This window comes from Phodopus roborovskii, unplaced genomic scaffold, assembly GCF_943737965.1.
Source record: "Phodopus roborovskii unplaced genomic scaffold, PHOROB, whole genome shotgun sequence".
Lineage (NCBI taxonomy): Eukaryota > Metazoa > Chordata > Mammalia > Rodentia > Cricetidae > Phodopus > Phodopus roborovskii.
In genome coordinates this window covers 29,932,466-29,954,597 of record NW_026125295.1, presented here as the reverse complement: position 1 = coordinate 29,954,597, position 22,132 = coordinate 29,932,466, and the positions used below count along the sequence as shown (strand labels likewise).

The 22,132-nt window shown below is 35.5% G+C and overlaps 1 protein-coding gene across 1 annotated transcript; it reads right to left on the bottom strand.

The window, feature by feature from the left end:
• Nucleotides 1-11,621: 11,621 nt before the first annotated feature.
• On the bottom strand, nt 11,622-12,894 carry LOC127234295 (secernin-3-like). The gene is given in 2 exon segments (XM_051201190.1): nt 11,622-12,638; nt 12,640-12,894. Coding segments are annotated over 2 exon segments (1,248 nt in total). The 5' UTR covers nt 12,871-12,894.
• Between the last annotated feature and the right edge of the window lie 9,238 nt (nt 12,895-22,132).

Sequence of the window (22,132 nt, the reverse complement as noted above, 5' to 3'; positions counted from 1 at the left end):
CAGGGCTTTTAACCTTTCATTCTGTGTTCTACTCCACATCTGTCTGTCTGTCAACTGCCTGTCTGTCTGGACCTGGGCATCTCCCTCTCTTTCTCCCTTAATCTCTTCTCTCTCATTCTCTTTCAAGCCTAGATGGTTACATGTACTTATTCTTTCTGCCTGATAGCCCCACCTATTCCTCTATTGCCTACCTACCAGCTATTCATCTTTTATTAGACCAATCAGGTGCCTTAGGCAGGCAAGGTAAAATAGCAACACATCTTTACATCATTAAACAAATGCAGCATAAACAAATGTAACACACTTTTACACAGTAAAAGTAATAGTTCACAACACATAGCTCAACAATTAAGAGAACTTTACACTTGCATAGGACCCCAATTAATTTTGTAACTCCCATACAGTGCCTCCCAACCACCCATACTTCAGCTCCAGAGGGAGTTGGTGCTTTCTTTTGATCTCAATGTGCACAAGGCATACACATGGTGCACATACATACATGCAGGTAAAATATTCAAACAATGAAAATAAGTAAATCTTTGAAAAGTTAAATAGAAGAGTCAAGGATCAATATTTTTGTTATTAAATTCATAACAGACTGTTTGTGGCAATATCATGTGTTTTAGTTATTCTAAAAGAATTTTCCTATTGCGAGGAATTCAGTAGGTCCACACAAATGTTGGATGTAGTATATACTCTATACTGCAGAACATAACCATGCCCCTGGTGCTTTGTTACTTCTGCGCCAAATACAGAGAATCTGAAATCAAATATTTGAAGCCTGAGATGAGGAGATATTTCTAAATTGAGAAGTTATGATCTAACCCTGTTTAAGGTCTGACAAATTGATTTTTTACTTGTTCCTACCAATGTTCACTACTAGAAGAACTCTAAGTTATAAACATTTTAAAAAAGATTCTTTAGTATATCCATAAATATTGCTTACCAGTTTTATTTGTTTAAAATTTTCTACAAAACACAATTGTCAATGCTTCTTTTGGGAAAGCAGCTTGAAAGTATATTCATCTTCATGGGAAAGGAAAGACCTGTGTTTGGGCCATGTACACAGACAGGTGGCTGTCTGGAAAGGGTCTACTTCTTTACATTCAGGATGAGAATAAGTAAAGTAGGCTGATAGTAAAGAGCCAAAGAGCTTAGAAAAGGGTTTGTCAGAAGGTGGGCAAGGCACTCACAGCACTGCAAAGAAGGATGGTATTCGGCAGGCTGTATTCTCTCTTGACGCATACACGTTCGGTTAGTGGAAACTGCACTTGCATTTTTAGAAAGCATGATGCTGTATGGGGTGCACAGGGAAAGAAAGCACAGGAATGAGACTTTTTAAAGACTTTTATTTTCTTTTAAGAAAGAAAGGGGAAGCAGGATAGGATAAAACCCCCAAACCATTTTGTGTCTATGCTCCTATGGTGATAATTATAACTGTGGCTGCCAAAATGAAAGCCTGCACTTTTAAAAGACTCTAAATGTGGTTATGTGACCTCCCACTCATGGGTAAGCCCACGTTTAACAGCTTATTTGAGACCTGACACTTCAACTATGCATTTTATAGAACAGCAGGTATATTGCATAGAGATTTTAACTTTATTTTTCTCTTTTCAGTTATTTATTTTCAGATTTAAAAATATTATAATTACACATTATATGAATTATGTTACTCTATAGGTATAACTCTTCTACATAGTGTAAAAAATACTTACATTTAAAATATATACTTTAAATAAAGATAGCAGTCCTTCATTCTATTAAAATATATTTAAGATTACAATTTTTGGCAATAATTGACACAGAGATTATTTAGTCCTTGTTAGAGCAGTTAACACAAAATTTAAATAGAGGTGTACGTCTTTGAAGTGCATAAGATGTTGACAATGTTGTAAATATTTTGAATTCCTAGCATGTGTGAAACACTTGCAAAACAAATTCTGGCAAATAAATACTGAGTCAGTTCCAGAAAGGACTAAAAATAGAAATGTTTTGTGTTCTAAGTCAATTCATTTTGGCAAGCTACATGGTAAGCTTTTTCTATAGCAATTAAAAAATAGTTTCAATGTAAGTCATGAATAGACCAGTTCCTAATGATTAACATTTACTACATGATAGTTCATACATAATAGAAATAGATGTGATTTCTGCAATATAATTTAATCAAATGCCTTAATTTTTTCTAGTTTTTTGAATATTGACCAGCCTCCAATTATTGCTGTGTGTGGTTTGTGTGCACAAAGAAAAGATGATCACTTTAGCATTGCCACTATGACCCCTGGGGCTGTAAGAATTATTAGGACCACAGCTACTACTTGGATTTGAATGGGCAATTAATGATGCTGGAACTTATCTTGTTCCACTGGATAGATTTACCAACATTTTAAAAAATAAAATAGATAAGGCTAATTAGACTGGTGACTCTTACTGTACCTTCCTCAGAAATTACTGTCCCTTTTCATAGTAATTCTGCTATATATTCACAGTGATGTGCCTATTATAGATGAAGAAACAGCACGTGGGAAGTTACCACATTTGAATCACTAGGATTAAGCTTTCCTTGGTATAAGATGTTTTTCCTCTACTTCCACTTCTGTCTTCTTGTGGGCAAAGGCTTATCTTCAACCAAGAACTTACTGGTGAGTAATTAAATGTTTAATGTCCTACAAGTAATTTTGATGCGCAAAGGGAAAGTTAGTTTTTCTCATGTAACTTGTTTTGCAACATAACTTCTTAATTTTAATATAACCTACAAAATACCATATAATACAAATAAAATAAGAGGTACAATGAAAAGACATAATTTTATGATATTTTAAAATGTAAGATAAAGATTTTTTTGTTGCAGATGAAAACACTTTTAAATGCATAGTGTTTTACAAGTATATGATTGTATAGATTGCTTTGATTTTTTTTCTTATAAATTTAGGAATTGGAGGATGTGTACCATGTTGTAATATTTGCTAGGATCAAAGTATTGGATTGATTTTACTCATTTCAGCTATTATTTGGATCCATAACTACAAGTAACATGCCAGAACTTCCAATGTTTGCGAGATCTGTTTCCTGACCAAATGTTTTGCGTTTGCATACAAATGATAACGATTTGAGTTTTTGTTAGCATAATGAATCTAGGTGCTTAAAAGCTTTCTCCTGTCTCAAAGTTTTTAAACAGAAAAGAAAACTTCCTGCTGTTTGATTCAAATTGGATTTCCAGATGTGCAGGGTCAAAGGTCAAAAATAAAAGTATCACATTTTGCCCTGATCTACCCAGGTGGCATGTCCCTACATGTGAGTGTTTTCCCAGAGGGTGTTCTTTTTAAATCTGGCCCCTACTGTAGAAGTTTCATATCCTCTCTGGTGAATCACATGTTTTAATTTTACCTTGTAAGTAACCTAAGTCTGTTGAATTTACTGTTTTGAAATGTTTGCATTATGTACCTTTAAGACCTTTCATACAATTGGCAAGTTGGTGATTCTCTTCTCTCTCAGTTTGATGTGATGTTAGGCAGCTGAATATTAGCATTATGGAGGGCATTGGGGTTTGGCCTCCCAGTTTATAATCAACAGTATGTGAGAACAATGACTGCATAGGCTAGAGTCTAGTTACTGCTCAAAAAGTTGAGACCAGAGTCACATCTGTTCTGGAAGAGACACAACAACCTGAACTGCTCCAAAGGTCATACTTGATAACTGTTTAGACCCAGCCCCAGCCCAGGAGAAGACTTTCTGGTAGAGAACAAGAACGTACCATACCATTGCCCCCTCCTATAAGAGTCAATCTAAGCAGGCCTGTGAAAGGACTTGATACAAACAAAAACAAAAACAAATACAAAAAAGCATATCATAGGAAAAACTAGTTTTTTTTAGAGACTTGTGGGAAACAAGTCTTCCATTCTGTAATAACCAATTCAAGTGCCTCAGCAGAGAAAGAGAAGGCAAAGCTTTACTTTCATTTCTACAGAACACAGCGCCATCCTTAACAAAGTGCCACATGTACTGTCCAAACAAAAACATTTTTAATAGCTCTGAACATGTGCCTACCCCTTGCTCTCCATTGGCTGAGAATGTATGTAAGTGCAATCTTTCTCTATTCCAATTCTTTTTCCAGGTTTTCTTTATTTCCTACTTGGGTGAGTATTTTCTTTGGTCAGTTCTATTTCCTTTCCATTTTTTTTGCAGATGATTAACCTTGTAGATCACCCAATAGGGAGTCCTACAAGACAAGGAGTCTGCTTAAGTGACATCAGCTGTTGACTGGGCAGAGGTGAGTGAATTCTTCTTCCTGTAATCCTTTCCTGAAGTGAAATCCACATAAGGCTTTTTTTTTTTTTTTTTTTAAATTGAAAATGGACCATGGTGCCTTTTATTTCTTATAGATTTTATAAGTACTTAAAAGCCTGTATAAAAAAAATAGATGGGAACAATGCTCCCTTTGGCTGTTGTTCACTCTCATCACTTGAGAGTTTGCTGTACTATGAAGGATGTGTCTTTTCAGAACCCTTTCAATGGAGACCACAAAGCTCCGAATCCATTGTGATGGTGGTAGGTAAGGTCAGCAGAATGAAACCCTAGTGACATCAAGTGATGTTAGGCACCATCAGGTGATATTCTCCTTGTCAATTACTATTATAAACTGAGAAGTACAAGATAAAAGAACAACAATAGACATTATAAATTTGATTTTCTTTTGCCTAATAGCTTTTAAGATAGCTTTGTGGTTTGCTGCATTTTGTGTGGGTTTTTTTTTTTTTTTTTTTTTTTTTTTTTTTTTTGCTCTGTTTTGTTTTGTTTTTGCTAGGCATATTGCATTAACTATTTGTTTCTGTAGGAGACAGTCTGATGAAGGTTGTTTAAGGGAGAAATTGTTTATTCTGGCTCAGACATACACTGTACAGGGAAGCTGTGGAAAATGAGGCAACTGGTCACATTTTACCCACAGGTGGAAGCAGAGATAGTGTTAAACTATGAAGCTCATTTCTTTTTTTTCTTTTGGTCTTTCAAGTGTGGAACCCAAGCCCACAGGATGTCATCACCTATGATAGGTTTTGACGCCTCTGTCAATAGTCTCTGGAAACACTCAAGACGTATCTCTCAATACCATAGAATTTCTTAAAACAGTCAAATTGACAGTCAAAATTGACCATAATGTAAATAGTTTGAGAAATATAAGTTTTACTAGTATATATAAGGGGATTTCCTTTCAAAGTCTTGGATTTTAATGTCAAGTTGATATACCATTTATAAAAAAGCACTTACTCTGTTACATATAAGACTTATTTGTCTTCATTGTTTATGACATTTATCAAGTTTGTGGCCATGCTGTGGTTATACTTCTCCAGGTGTGCAGGGGGCACCCACTAAAGCAGTGAGTAGCTGAGGGCAAGAACAAAATTATTGTTTCCTTTCATTCTCTTAAGATTAGGTTGATTAAATTGAATGGGCTTTACTTTTTTGACAGTGAATTTAGTGTTGGGGATTGTTGTATGGCCAGTGGTTCTCAACATTATGGATCGTGACTCCTTTGCGGATCACATATCAGATATCCTGCATATCAGATATTGACTTTATGATTCATAACAGTAGAAAATCACAGTTATGACGTACAATGAAATAATTTTACGGTTGGGGGGTCAGCATAACATGAAGAACTGTATTAAAGGGTCATAGCATTAGAAAGGTTGAGAGTCACTGTAGGCCTTTATGTGTTGCCAGCATCTTTTGGTCCCATGGTAAGAAAGACAGAATAGTAACAATACAACAAAACAAAACAAAACATAAATGCTTCTAAATGAGCAAGCAGAAATTACTGGAATAAAAATAGTTATGCCCCAATCGATCTACAATCCATAATCAACACTGAAGAATATAAGATAAGGAGTGATATGTTGTGTGACTGAAGGGTACTGGGCTCTCTTGTCAAAGTTTCCTACTCCAACTGTTGCAACTATGTCTGTATTCAAAGGGAACATGTCCTGGGTGTGTCGTTTATTAATTCCTTAAGAAAGTCATTACACAGACTCCTGGAAAAAACCTGCTCACATCTCTCAATATCTGCATTTAACCAAGAACTACCATTCCCTTTTCTATGAATTCATTGAACCCATTAGGTATTGTCAGTAAAACATGAGACTGTCAGTTTGTCTTTCTCATAAATATGTACATAAATATTAAAATGTACAGTAGTTTATTGATAATTTATTAGTAATACATTATTAATAATTTATTATTTTTTACTGTCTGTGAAACTATTTAACCTAAAGTGTTATTGAGCACAAAGATTGAATACTCTCATAAATAAATGTCATGGCTGTTAGAACCCTCACTATCTCAATTTTGTAAATTTGTTTGCCCAAGTTACTGTTCTCTTTTCTGTAACTCTATTAGAGTACTTTTTTTTTGGTGGATTAGAGATGTAGTATATACAAATGACTTATCATTGCCAAACATGTAGCAATTACTATTAATTAGAATGGAAGCTTCAAAGGAGTAGGGATTTTTTGTCCTATTTATATAATAATTTATTTTACACACCTAGAAGAATGATTACATACAACAGAAACTCAATAATATTTTCAAATATATGAACAGACCTATTCAAAGAGTCAGTTTATGTTAGTTATAGTTAAGTAATAAAATATTATCATCAACCTATATTAATATCATCAGAGACAAAGGAAACAAAACATTGTAATCAAGTAAATTTAATTCAATGCAAAGAAAGTTTGTAAAGAAAAAAATTGGATTCACTTATTATTTAAATGATTCATAGATTTTAATTTTAAAATTTCAGGTATAGTATGTTTACAAGAGACACATCTACGGGAAATAAGAGTCACACATGAATACATGATGAATGATGTACAATGTCAGCTATAATGAAAATAAAAGTGACATAGCAATACTACAAGACAGAATGGAATTTAAGGGAAAAGTCATTAGTAGGAACAAGGAAGACCATTTCATGTTCAGAAAGAGAGCAGTTTTCAAGATGATGCAATTATAAAGTTTCAACTATCTAACATCTTAGGTTTAGATATATAACACAAATCAAACTCATGAAATTATGACAAATAACTTAATGTCTACACTGGAAATTTAGATGACATGTGCTATTTCTAAATGTTTCCTTGATGTCTCTAAAATTGAAACAGGAATAGAAAGACATGAATAGATGTCAATAACAATCAAAGTAGGTGCCATGGTCAGATGTTTTTCTGAACAAGCTTTACCATATGTTCAGAAGAGGCATAATCTCTCTCCAATCATATTCTGTCTCATAGAAAACATAAGTGAAGGTGAACAAAATACAGAGTAACACATGTATAGTTACTCAAAGCTAATTTTATTTGTTCTTTTTTCTAATTGTGCTTCAAATACTTAGGAGATGGTGAGATATGAGCATGCTAATAAAGTAGCTCTCCACATGTATCAATGGACTACAGAAATGAACAGTCAACATAGACTTAGTCATACTGTCCAGACCTGAGAAATCATTCCTTCAATTCTTAATCTCTCTCTCTGTCTCTGTCTCTGTCTCTCTCTCTCTCTCTCTCTCTCTCTCTCTCTCTCTCTCTCTCAGAACAGAGAGACTTGGTCTTTCCATGGAATTCTTTTAAAACAGAAATTGCCTGACTCTATATTTGTAGTTTATTTCAAAAGTCATCTCTATCCCTTTTCACTAGCTCACAATCTTAGCAGGAAGCATGCTTAGCATCCAATTGCTGTCCTTTTATACTCAATAAAGTAGTTACACAGAACAGACACAGATATGGAGTAGATCCAAGTATATTATATCTACATATAAAAATATAATAATGACCTCTCTTCTTGTGCATCTCAATAGATACATGAATAATTAACAAAAAAGAAAATAGCACAAACTATTTTCTTAGTTATAATTTTTTATAGACAGTTAAAACTTTAGAACCTATATTAACAAGGTCATATCTCCTAATACTTCCTTTATGGCTAGCTACTCGACAGGGGACCAAGATTTCAAACGTGTGGGTTTATGGGGACATTCTCTTTGTAACCATTGCAAATGTTCCACTATGGGGACCATTTACACTATCAATACTGGAGTTATAGAATATACTCTTTCCCCAAACTATTTAGTCATTATTTAAATTTATAAAAAAGTTCCTCTTTAGTGGATGAATGACTTTGTCTTTGCTGATCCTACCATATACAGTTAATATTTTTGCCCATCTTGTAAACTATTACCCCCATTGTCTCCTTAAGAAGAAATATTTTCAAGGCATAGATGAGACCACTTTAAAACTAAAAACCATAATTAATAGAAGATAAATAGTCATGTGTCATTCTTTGATACTTGATTGAACCAATCTTTGAAAAATATTAGTACATATGTTCAAAATTATTTTGATATATTTGTTTTACACAATTTCCCTTTCAGTTTTTAAAATGTTAACAAAAATAGAACATGGTTATGAGTACAGTTCATTAACTCATTTTATTCCCAATTTTGTTTTCAGCTAAATATGCACTTTGTAATAATATATTGATTTTAATTATAATTTAGCATTTAGCATTGTTTAAACATTAACAAACATATACTAAAAATTCCTTTGCTTGTTTTCCTAAACTCACATGCATCCACACCAATTCATGCTGTTTTGAAAAATTTTTTATCTTTTCTAATTTAGAGTTACTTTATTACTGTTCTATAGTCACCCTGTTTAACTAACTCCTGCCCCACCCAAATTCCTTTTATTGAAGTTCTCTGAGAGACAATTATTCATCCTCAGAAAATTACTGGTATGTCTAAAGGAATCCTCAACTGGGAGAATTTTTGAGTAAAGAAGACATTAAAGGACATCAGGAATTAGAGAATGCTCACCATGTAGCTTCCAAATTTTAATGCATCATTTCCTAATGCTCCCATCCTCTCATGACCTCTATCAACCCCCCATCCCATATCCCATCCACTCCCCAGGGAGGGTGAGGCCTCCCATGGGGATCATCAAAGTCTGTCACATCATTTGGGTCACGGTCTAGGCCCACCATGTCTCTAGGCTGAGAGAGTATCCCTCCATGGGGTATGTGCTCCCAAAGCCCATTTGTGCTAGGGATAAATACTGATTCCACTGCCAGAGGCCTCATAGACTGTGCTGGCCTCCCAACTGACACCTATGTTAAGGGGTTCTAGTTCGGTCCTATCTTGGTTCCTCAACTGTCAGACTGGGGTCTAGGAGCTCCTACTTGCTCAAGTCAGCTGTTTCTGTGGGTTTACCCAGCATGTCTTGACCCTACTCCTCTCTCTCTATAACTGGATTCCAGGAGTTTGTCTCAATGTTTAGCTGTGGATCTCTGCTTCTGCTTCCATCAGCTATTGGGTGAAGGCTCTAGGATGGCATATAAGGTAGTCATCAATCTCATTATACTGGAAGGGCATTTAAGGTAGCCCCTCCAGTATAGCTTAGATTCTTAGTTGGGGGGGGGTCATCCTTGTAGATCTCTGGACATTTCCCTAGTGCCAGATTTCCCTTTAAACCTATAGTGGCTCCCTCTATTAAGGTATCTCTTTTCTTGCTCTCCTCCATTCTTTCCTGGATCTTCCTGATCCCTCATGTTGTCCTACCCCCATCCTTTCCCCCCCCTCTTACTCCTAACTTCCTCCCTGCTCCCCATATGCTCCCAACTTGCTCAGGAGATCTTGTTCCTTTTTCCTTCTCATGGGAACCATGTATGACTCTTAGAGTCCTCTTTGTTTCCTAGTTTCTCTGGGGTTATGTATTATAGACTGGTAATCATTTGCTCTATATCTAATATCCACTTATGATTGTGTACATTTGTAGATGGAATTTTGATCTTTAAACATTATAGGATGGTTATTATTTTGGAATTTTAAAGTTATTAAAATTAACACAACTTTATATGTGTATATATTTTATGTATTTTATGTAAAATAATTGTTTATTATTTTTTACTCTTACAACATTAAAATTTCTAAAATACATCCCAAAGCATTGATTACCAACATGAGTACTCACATCTCAAATATCCTGTTGTATATACATAGTGAAAATTGCTACAAATTAACTCACATATCCTTGTAAACTTTGAATTTTTCTAGGGTTCAAACTTACAAGGCTACCACATTATACAGATAAATAATATAGCTAATTTATTTAACTTTACATTTCTGTAGAAAGGTCTGTATAAATTCTTTTCACCAGTATTTGGATGTTCCTCCAACAAATATTACATAATAGCAGAGCATCCAGATATATTGAACAATGGACCTTCACGGAACTTCTACAGTGAAATAATTAAATGTATGATTAATTTGAGGCCACATATAATCCTGATTACATGGAAGGAAAATGCCTAAGAGACTCATTTGTTAGCAAGCTCTAAGGGTGAAAAGAACTACTTCCATAAAAGAGGTTCAAGCAGAGGGTACAGCCATGAGGAAGGAATGTACATACTGGGTACGTATAAGGACTTGAAACGTCCACTATCACCGAAACAAAAATCAATAGCAAATGTGTTCCAATATATACAAAGGGCAGATAAAATCTGCAGCATCTCTCCATGGCATTTGGTAAGGATTGAGGCTTTACCTTCAGAACAATGAACTTTAAGAATTTTAGACTTGGGTGGGAGGGGCTGGAGAAATGGCTCATGGTTAAGAGTCACTGGCTACTCTTCCAGAGGATCTGGGTTTGGTCCCCAGCACCCACAGGGTGGCTCACAGCCATCTAAAACTCTAGTTGCAGAGGATCTCATGTCCTCTGAGGGCACCAGGCACATGTGTGGTACACAGACATGCATGGATCGAAATACTCATGAAATATAGTTTTAAAAACTTTAAAAAGAAAAGCATAGACTCCCTAGTAAAATAAATAAATTGTAAGTAAAAAAACACCTGATTATAGAATGGGCCAAGATCTAGACACTTCATCAAAGAACGTTTACCAATGGAAATAAGAATTCAAAATGAAACATATGCTATTTGGAATTACACAAATTAAACCAAAAAACTGCAAGGTCATAGGTTCAATCCCTGTTACCTAACTAAGTGAGAAACTGTACACGCATTAGAATTACCAAATTCCAAAACACCATCGATTGGCCAGCACAGGAACAATGGGTTGGAGAGGGGTGGAAACAGCAACATTCTGGAAGACAGCTTGCCTGTCATAGGTGAAAGTTGTGTGTTGAAGAACCTAGTCTGAAAAGACTACCGACAGTAAGAGTCCAACTGCACATTCTGAAAAAGGAAAACTACCCAGAGAACAAAAGGTCTGACAGTGTAAGGGCACAGGGCCTTAGACTTAGACATTTTTCTAAGGTGGTTAATATTTGCCCAAAGCACAACAACTCACATGACAGACTTTCCATTGGGAGGGGAAAAAAGCTTGGGGCTTTCTTAACTGAGAAAATGGCGTAATGACACTACAGGATATGACAAGCATAGCCCATGCATCGTGCTAGTGTTTGTGCTTTATGCAACTAAATACTAATTACCATGGTTTTAACAGTCAAAATATCACTTAATATTGTGCAGGGATAATCAGATCTCCTTAAAGTAGCTAAGTATCATTTATCAGGTAGTAAGGACGATTTTTGACCACTTAATATATCATTAAGAACTAATATTTGACATAAATTTTAATTTCATCTTGTACACATTGGGTAAGGAGATTAACAGTCTTATCCTTGTCAAGATGTTTGTTTTGGAGGACTGATTCCATCTCTTCAAACACTTCTTTTTCCAGCTTCCTTATGTTGTCTAACGTTGTCTTGCTTTTTTCCTTACTGTTACTTATCACTTCCCAGGCCTGTTGATGCTTTTGGTAGAGTGGGTGTCTTCTGTCAGGCTTGACATATGGCTTCTTTGCCATGGGCCTTTCAAGGTCAAATGTTGGTGATTTTGTATCCAATAGTTGTGAAATGTGTGGTACAAATATGAAGGGCTTAAAAACAGACCTCTCAGGATGCGGCGTCCCTGTAAAGAAGTGAATGCAAGGAAGGCTGGGATCCTGAGGTAAAATAGAAACCATGCTTGAGGTGGTCAGGAATTCTCCCTTCATGTTGATGCCACTTGGTTCATCTCGAAGAATTTCCATCATTGTTTCAAAAGTTATGTTTCCTTTATGCTTATTCAGAAGCTTGACGCCCTGACAGTATCTGCTTGATGAAGTCATCATTGAAGCTGTGTTAATGTAAGAATATGCTGCAGTAAAATCAAAGTCCTCTTTGCCATTCCACCAGCCTTTCTGCTTAGCGTAGTTTCTCATGTTGGGGTGTTCCCGGTCGATCTTGCTTGTTATGGAGAGCTGACTGGAAATATTCCGAACTCCTTGGACTTTTTCTGCTGCCCAGTACTTCGCTGAAGTCTCCAGAATCCAGGCTTCGTTCCTATCAGCTATCAGGAAACTGTTATAATAGCTAAATTCTTCACCCTCTGCACAATTTCCACCTTAGTCATATTTTTCTAGTAAGTCAACAATGACATCGAGAGCTTTTTCAGCTTTATCAGCTCTTTCAAGGCCAAGTCTGACTAGGTCCATGCCCAAAAGTGCTTCCTCCTTAGAAATAGCTTCTCTTCCCCATACAGCTTCATTCCCAATGCAGACTCCATGCTCATTGGCTCCCATTTCTGCCCCCCCACAACCAAGCTGGGCGACTAAGGACAACAGCATAGGTTTCAGGAACTTGATCGATTTCTATATAAGTACACTTAAGACGTTTTTGTAAATCATTATGAACTGCAGCTGGAAAGTAAATTACTTCTTGTACTTCATCAAAGAGTCTGTCTGAATTTTTTCCAAAAATAACCCTATCATCAACTGTTGCTGGGGGTAATGCTACAAAAATGTCGCAGGAATAGGGTTCCATTTCTCAGCTGCGCACGCGCGGACGCCGGGTCACAATTAAGAGTCTTTTGAGGAACATACACAGCAGACATTTTCTAGAAAAGGGAACTCCAGTAAAATAAAATGGTCAACATTACTATATAATGCTCTAAAATTTGACAGGCAACCAACACACTTAAAATGGGTTTATGTCTCATATCTTTAACTTTAAAGTTTTGAAATGCTTTTTCATTTTTTTAGTTGTTTAGATATAGTTTAAATGGAAACTCCATATTGAAAATCTTTAGTACAATTGAAGAAATGTTAATAGTTTGACACATTTTAAAAATCTATTTTTTTAAAAGTTCAGTCCCAATTCTTTAGATAATTTATAAATAGATTTTTTTTTTTGCATTTGTTTCTGGAACAAAAATATAAAACAAAACATTGCCAAATAATTTAAATATGTTTATATTTTCAAACTATTTATAATATTACATATTTAAACTTCAAAGAATCAGATAGCACATTCAATAAATGGTGCTGAGAAAACTGGATATCCACATGCAGAAGAATGGAACTAGGCTCCTATCTATCACTCTGCACAAAAATCAACTCCAAGTGAATGAAATACCTCACTTTAAAACCTGAAATGTTAAAGCTTCCAGAAGAAAATATAGGAAGTGGTATAGAAGAGGTAGGAATAGGAAAGGACTTTCCTTAGGAAACAAGTGGAATCTCATAAAACTAAAATTCTTTTGTACAGCCCCCAAAAACAACCAGTTGCATGAAGAGAAACCTACAGAGTTAGAAGGAATTTTTTCCAGGTATACCTGTGACAGAGGATTAATATCCAGAATATATAAAGAACTCAGCAGGGCCTAGAAAACAATTGACCCAATTAAAAAAAGCATATGAATATAATCAAGAGTTCTCAAAGAAGAAATGAAAATGGCTAAGAAATACTTTTAACAATGTCATTCTAGGCTATTAGGGAAATGAGAATTAAAACAAGTTCATGGTCTTGTCTTATCTCAGTCAGGATAGCTCTGATCAACAAAACAACAGAAAGCAAATGCTTTCAAAGATGTGAGAAAGGGGAGTTCATGTTCACCATTGGTGGAATGAAAACTGGTCAAATACTCTGGAAATAAGTATGAAAAATCTAAAACTAAATCTACCATTGACTCAGCAATACACATCTTCAGATGTGCCCAAAGAATTGACATGCTACCCTGTAATCACCAATGTTCATTATTGCTCTATTCATAATAGGTGGACATGGAAACAACATAAATGTCGTTCAACTGATGAATAGATTATGAAAATGTGTATGTGTACATTGTAATACTATTCTGCTGTAAAGAAAAATGAAAGCATGAAGTTTGCAGGTAAATGGATGCAAATAGAAAAAAAAATACTGAGTTAAATAAACCTTTAATCCTAGCACTCAGGAGGCAGAGTCAAAGATCTCTCTGAGTTCAAAGCCAGCTTGGTCTACAGAACAAATTCCAAGACATGCTCCAAAGCAATCCAGAGAAAGCCTGTCTAGAACCCTCCCCCCCAAAAAAAAGAGAGAAAAGAAAAGAAAATATACTGAGTGAGGTAACCCAGACCCAGAAAGACAAAGGCCTCATGTTCTCTCACATTGCAGTCTCTTATATTCATATTTCCTGGTGTAATTTTATAACCTGAAGTTACAGACAAATCAAAAAGGACCACTGTGAGCTGGGGACACTAGAGAAGGGTTGCAAGACATAGTTGATTAAAAAAGAGAAAATGAGAGAAAAAAAAAAAGCAGAGGAGCTTTAATTGGAGAAGTGGGTAGGAAGTCAACATAGATGGAAAAGGTGGTTGGAGGGACAAATAACATTAAGTACATTAAGCATGTTTAATGCCTCAAGGAATCATGTTTTCACACACACACACACACACACACACACACACACACACACTCCAGAGAGAGGAGAATAGAGACAGAGAGGGGCAGGGAGAAAGATAGAAACACAGAGAGACACACAGAGAGAAAGGGCATTTAGGCCACTGATGCTTCTCATGAGAGCCATAATATAGGTACCTGGCATGAGAAACCTCCATTCCAGTGGTTGGTCATAGCAGTTCAACTGACTCTCCAAAAATGTAGGTTTTGCCGTTGTTGTTCTTGACTGACTTTCCTGGGTTGAGGATGAGTCCCCATTGTTGAAGAAGAAATGCTCTCCAGACAGGATTAAGGAGATTGGAACTGGATCTACCCTGAAAGCCTCTTTCCTAAGTCTAGTTTTATTTTATAGTACCAGAATTGAGCTGTGCAAGCTCCAAGAGAGGGAAGCAATCAATAGTCCTATCTGTGTTGCTTATGAACCACAACAATAACCAGGATTGCAAGATAGGCAATCATATCTGGGTGGCAATCTGTAAATGGAGGTTTCTTTGTCCCACAGCTCCTCCTAAATAATCACTCAAAGACTTAATATTAACTACAGAATGTTTGGTCTGTGGTTCAGGCTTATTACTAACCAGCTCTTACATTTAAATTCATCCACAAGCAAAGGTTTCTTTGCCAGTCTGTTGGCATCTTGTTTCTTTGGGCAGCTGCTTGAATCTCTCTTGACTCTGCCCTTTCTCCCTGTATTCAGTTGGGCTTTCCTGCCTAGATATATTCTGCCTTGCTATAGGCCAAAGAAGTTTTTATTATCAACCAATGAGAGCAACATATATTCACAGAGTAAAGACGGTTTATCACACAGCAGTAACCAACATCTGTCTAATTGATCATAATGCCCACTCAACAATAGGAAAATCATACTTGTTATTAGAAAACTAGCCAGCTACCTAGGATTAGTAAGGGCATGGATCTCAGAGAGAACCTACTACTGCTACTTTACTGGACAAGCACAATTGCTAACTTTATTCTAAAACTTATCCTTATGCCTACAGATAAATTTAGTTCTCATACCACATAGCAGAATCCCACATGGAGACCCTTACAGAAACCTACAACTGTCCATAATGCAGAAAGAAAACAGTCATGGGCAGTCATGGGCCCAACAGATAAGTATCTATAACAGAACTCCTGCACCTAAGGTTTAAGAAAAACATGCAAGAGGGTCTGAAAAATTCTAAGACCCAGAGGACCAAGCACTCTTCTGTGAGATTGTATCTCCTGGAAAATACACCCACAATACTTCAACAGTGTAGCTGCCTAAACAAGACCTGGCCAATGACAAAACCAATAGACATACTAATGCAGAAAGTGGAAATCTCTTGGGAGTTCTTCTCCAAAACAAAGACAGTAGGAGAATTTGTCTCCCCCGGGAAGGAGTCCTCTAATTGGTTACCCAATACAAAATTATCAACGCTGAAATTGTATACACCTAAGCAATACCAATTGGACTAGCAGTTTGTATTTATATATTTAGGCATATATAACAGTATTAATCAAAGAAAAAGAGGCCATCAATTTAAGAGAGATCTCAGGGAGAACATGGGCGATGTTGGAGGGGAAAACAGGTAGGATTGAAGTAATGTAATTAGGTTTTAGTTGAAAATTTAGAATGTAAATTGAAAGGTGACTAAAATATTTTCTTTAGTAATCAATATATCAATAGTGACACATGCTATTTCATGACACTTCAAAATATAAAGAAATTATCTCTTGAAGAAGAGTTAAAAGCCATGCTTTTACTGAAAATTAGTACCAGTTTAAAATATCTGAAACGATTTTCTAAACTGTACTTTTAATGGGAACAAAAAAGTCTGCAGATTTCTGTGAAGACACAGGTTTTTAAATATTAAGAAATGTGCTTTTTACTAAGTATGGTTCTATGATTTACATCAATTTCTTAGATTATTAGACATAAATGACAATTTTCCCTTCCACTATCATTGATACTTTGCCCCAAGCCTTTTCTTGCATAGGCATTTACAATAAATAAATAAATAAACAAACAAATAAATAAATAAATGTAGGAAGATAATCTCTGAACAAGTTCAATTAGTGATTCAGCACTCATCCCTCAGCTGATATGTTTATATCTGGGTTACTTTTCTACTGCTGTGAAGAGACACCATGACCAAGACAACTTACAAAGGAGAGGATTTAATTGGGAGCTTGCTTGCAGTGTCAGATAGTTAGTACGTTATCATCATGGTGAGGAGAACTGCATCAGGTAAGCAGGCAGGTACAGGAGCAGTACTTTAGATCTTATTTTTGGTCTGCAAGCAGAGGAGAGAGAGAAAGAAAGAGAGAGAGACAGAGAGACAGAGAGAGGCAGACAGACAGACACATAAAGAGACACAGAGAGAGACATAAACAGACAGAGAGAGACAGAGACATGGACAGAGCCTGGGTCTGGTCTGGACTATTGAAACCTCAAGTGATACTTCTCCTCCAAGGCCAGACCTCCTAGTTCCTCCCAAGTAGGTCTGCCAAATCAAACATTCAAACACCTGAGTCTGTGGGAGCCCCTGTCATTCAAACCACCACAATTTACTAAGATGGATACAGGCCATATGTCAGACATTGTTCTTATTATCTTTTTTTAAAATTTATTTTATATAACCAAGTCCATTTAGGCATTGTTCTTTCCAAACTACTTCCTGCTGGTAAGGGGCGCTGTCATGGGGGATTCTAAGAAGATGCAGAAATCCTGGCTGTAGTCTGTAAGGCTGCTTTGTCCAGCTTTTTTGAATGTAGATCACCTGGTACTCTGTTTCAGGCATCAGACATTGTTCTTTATATTTAATTATTTATTGCCATCAAATATTATAAATGAAATCATGTTTTTAGATGAGTAAAGTAAAGCACTGAGAGGTAATGTGCTGCCAAAATTTGCACAGGCATAAAATAAAATATTTAGGTCTCAATTCCAGATTTTGTAATCATAAAAGTTAGTCTTTGAAGACTTTTAAATTATTTTTTATATTTTCAAATACTAGTTTTAAGGAGATCACCCAGTATTAGTCTATGAGGAAAAAAAGGCAAAAAGTATTAATTGGAGGTATGTAAGAATATAGAAAAATATCTATTAGTATTTTAGAGCCAAGAAATTCTGTTCATATTAATAAATGCAATTAATTTGTCAGTGATTTTTCCCCCAGATCACTATCTATTTTAAACAACCTTTATATTTAATTTTTAAAAATGTTTTGTATACATTTCCCCCAACATCAGGAAGGCTTCTGATCTTTCTAAAATGAGCCATTATTTCATTTCCTTAAATTTATATTATTTTTCTATTATTATGTGAACAATAACAACATCACACTCTTACAGAACCTTAATGGAGTAAAGATAAAATTGATCTTCTAGACAGACAAAAGGCTTTTGTAAATTAGTCACTATCATGCAAAGAAGATCGGAATGTGAGCTTTTTGAAGAACAAAATTTGTCTTTCCAATAATGTAATTTATTTTCTGAGTGAGAACCAGAAAATGACAGTGGGACAGAGTGATGATACTGGTGGCTAAGAGCATTAAACTATTAAACCAAAAAATAATTAATTTACCTGTCACTTATAGAATTAAAACACAAACAGAAACCTAAAATTCTAATTCAGAATTCATCACTCCATTAGCTGTATCGCTTGAGTATATTTCTGTGAGTGAGATTATGAATCCTTGAAGTCAACTTTTTTATGACCACAGTATGCCTTTGTATATTTGCAGTTGACTGTAGTCCTCCGGGAAGATAGCAGGCACAGAAATTAGTGAGCAGATATAGACTTCCGGAATGTGGAGATTTCTTCTTGGCTAGTAACTTATAACTGAAACATCCTTTCTCTTTTTATTATAATGACATCTTAACTCTTCTATTCTCAAATTGTGGTGATATATTATTTATGATTTATCAAAGTTTGCCTGAGTATTTAGAAAGCAAAGTCAGCCTCAAGCTATAGAGATCAGGCACTGGTGATATACATCTTTAATCCCAGCAGACAGAAGTTAGGAGGTGATGGTACATACCTTTAATCATAGGACTCAGGATTAAGAAGTAGATGGATCTCTGCTAGTTCAAGGCCACCCAGATCTACATAAGACTGATCCAGTCCTAAAGAGAAACAGCTCACACAAAGATGATCTCAGTACTTGGGATCACGTGCCTTTAATCCCAGCACTAGAGGAGTATCAAATACAGGAGCAGGGTCTTTAGTATTCAGTATCAGGCATTCATTCTTCAGCTACATTGAGGATAGGAAGACTTTGAAGTCTCAAGATTCTCCAGCCTTGCTGAGGAGAGGTTATAGTATGAGGTTTGGTGGAGTCAGCATCACCTTTCAGTCTGAGGTAGAGTGAGAGCTAGTGCCTGGCTGCTTCGCTTTTCTGATCTTCAGCTTGAATTTTGAAGCCCATTATAAGTCTCTGGGTCTTTTATTTATCAAGCAACACAAATATCTCTAATTGATACTTTTCTAGGACTGACAAAGCAAACTTATCAAGTCTATATTTCTATCCTTCATTAAGTAGTAGGAAATATAAATGTATTATATTTTTACATTTATATTGTCAATGTTCAAATATTTTCCCCTAAATGTATATTTGGATATGAGCTAGCTCTAAAGAACAATGAAGGGTTTTTTCAAACATATATAACTTTTATATAAAATAATAGATTCTTAAAACTTTGTAATTAGAACAACTTAAAAAAATGGAAAGTTGCAACTAAATTGTTTCTGAGAACCTCATTTTTTTTTTTTTAGTTTTCTGTTTTCATAATCAATGATATTACTAATTAATTGTCATGAAACATTTGCTTTTTAACTGAGAATTATTAAGAAGTAAACATATCCAAGCATTTTAATGTATATAAGATTTACATGAGATGTTTTCCTTGTTTTTTAGAAACCTATGCACATTATTTTATAGACTCTTGAGAGAGCCAGCATTAGTTTTTGAGAACAGATAGGGAATTAAAGCAAATCTAGTATGTAAACTTCAGCAATGATAGGCTGATTGGTGTCCACTAATTATTACTCTTCTCTGAAACTTCCCTGTGACCTCATAATACAATTACAATAATTGTGCTTTACTCTCTGGAGTCCAAAGCAAAATAATTTTATATAATCTTTTATAAAAAGTATTATTGTTATAGGCTTTCATTCAGGAACAATGGTGTTGACTGAATTCTAAGCCAATGGCTCTACTCTAGGGAGTTTGGCTACAAAGGTCTCTTCTCATAAGATGAAGATGTTGCATAAGAAAGAAATACTTCTCTAGTAAAAGGAGGATTCTCTGTAGTCTGGGAAGCACACAGGGTGAGAGATGCCATATTTTCAACATTTTATGTGAATTAAAAGGCAAAGACATTTTGAAAACACTTGATTTGTCACCAGTTTAGATAGTTTATATTAGATAACTTCTTTGGTTGTTTTTACTTTGTATCTTTTCAGCAAAAGGATTTGACCCACTATACTTTCCACATCCAGATAGAGCATTTATAAACATTTACATAAAGATTTCTTAGTGGTTTTAAATATTTTTCAAAAATGGTAATATGCCAGTCTTATTATCTCCTCAGTTTATTTTATTTTATATTTTCTTTGCCTTAGGAAGGATATTTTTCTAAGGTTCCATATAAATTATTATCTATAAATGCCATTAGTAATAATTGATGTTTTTTAATGTATATTACAATTTAGCTACTATCATTTTTGTCAGGTTTTTAGTATTGTTAAATGTAGATAACATCATCATACATATATATATATATATGTTTGTGTGTGTGTGTATGAAAACTAGGTTACACATTTGCATACAAATATACTGTCTAGTTAGTATTGTTTTTTTGCTTATACTTTCAGGGATGGCCACTTTGTATTGGATTACCAACTGAAGGCTCATCACAAAGGAAGACAAATTCTCCTCTCAGCAATAACCAGTTTCCTGTAACTTTTCATGTAGAGTTGGGGTCCTATGAGATTTCTTCCTTTTTCATTAGTATTCCTATATATGTACCATTTTACAAGCCTTGTTTGGGCAGCGATATTGTTGAGGTGTTATCAATGTAGACCTGCCATCATTTCAGGAAACAGTATCTCAGCAGACTTTCTCACCCTCTAGCACTTATAATCTTTCAAACTGTCTTCCATAATGGTGTCTGAGCCTAAGGTATGAGCTTTTATTGTAGATGTATCAACTGGGAACTGGCACTCCATGAGTAGTTGGTCTCTGCATTTTGACCTATTGTGCTTTTCTTCAATGATCTCTAATGCAATGAGAAGCTTCTGTGATGTAGTTTGAGTGCTACATTTACCAGAAGTTATGAGGATAATTTTTAAAAATTGAGGTCAGGAATTATGATGGTTTAGGTAATTGATAGTAGTAGGACCTACTTGAAGATCCAAGACCTCCTTCACTAGCCTCAAGTACTTGGCTAGATTTCCATTACTAAGGATGATTCCCCTCCTGTGAAGTTATCTTAAGTCCAAGTAAACATGCATGCCACTATTGTACCTTTAGGAATTCCTTGCTAGTCTAGTCATTGTTGTAGTATACAGGCATCACAGCTAGGAGGACTACCATTTGCTTCCCTCCCTTAGTAACTTTAACAATGCCTTCTGGAACTGTGAGAACTAGTCTTATGGGGGAATACAGGCCATATATAGCTTTAATTCTTAAAGTCTGTGTCTGAAACACATATTATTTTCAGCATTAGTGACTAATAAGTCTAAGTAACTCTATAAACAACACAGGGTGTGCCAGTTGTCCTTTACTGCCCCCAGGATGATTGAGGAAAATCTCAGGACAGTGTCATTGCTATTTATTATTATTTTTTAGTCAGCTTTAGTCAAGATTTTTAAGACAGAGATATTAGTTTCTTTGCCAGACTACAGCAGTTCCCAATGGAGTAATTCCTTCCCTCTCAATCCTCAAGAGCTGTGCCTTTCTCTCTGAGTTCTAGTTATTCAAACTCCCATCAGAATGGCTTATTAAAATATGCTGGCAGCATTGCAGAAATTTCTAATTCAAAGTTACAAATGCTTCCACATTCTTCCAACAAACCAGTTCCAATGGCCTAGAAACACTATCATCAGGTTTATCACGGTGATATTCCTACTCTTAATTACAATTTACTGTATTTACTATTTCTCTCTTTTTTTTTGATTTTTTAAGACAGAGTGTCTCTGTAGCTTTGGAGGCTGTCCTGCAACACACTCTGTAGACCAGTTTGGCCTCAAACTCAGAGATCTGCCTGCTTCTTAATCCCAGGAGCTGGGATTAAAGATGTTCACCACCTTGCTGCCTTGAATGACAATATACCTGACAAAGGGAAAGCTAAAGAGGTAATGTGAATCTGTCTTTACTGT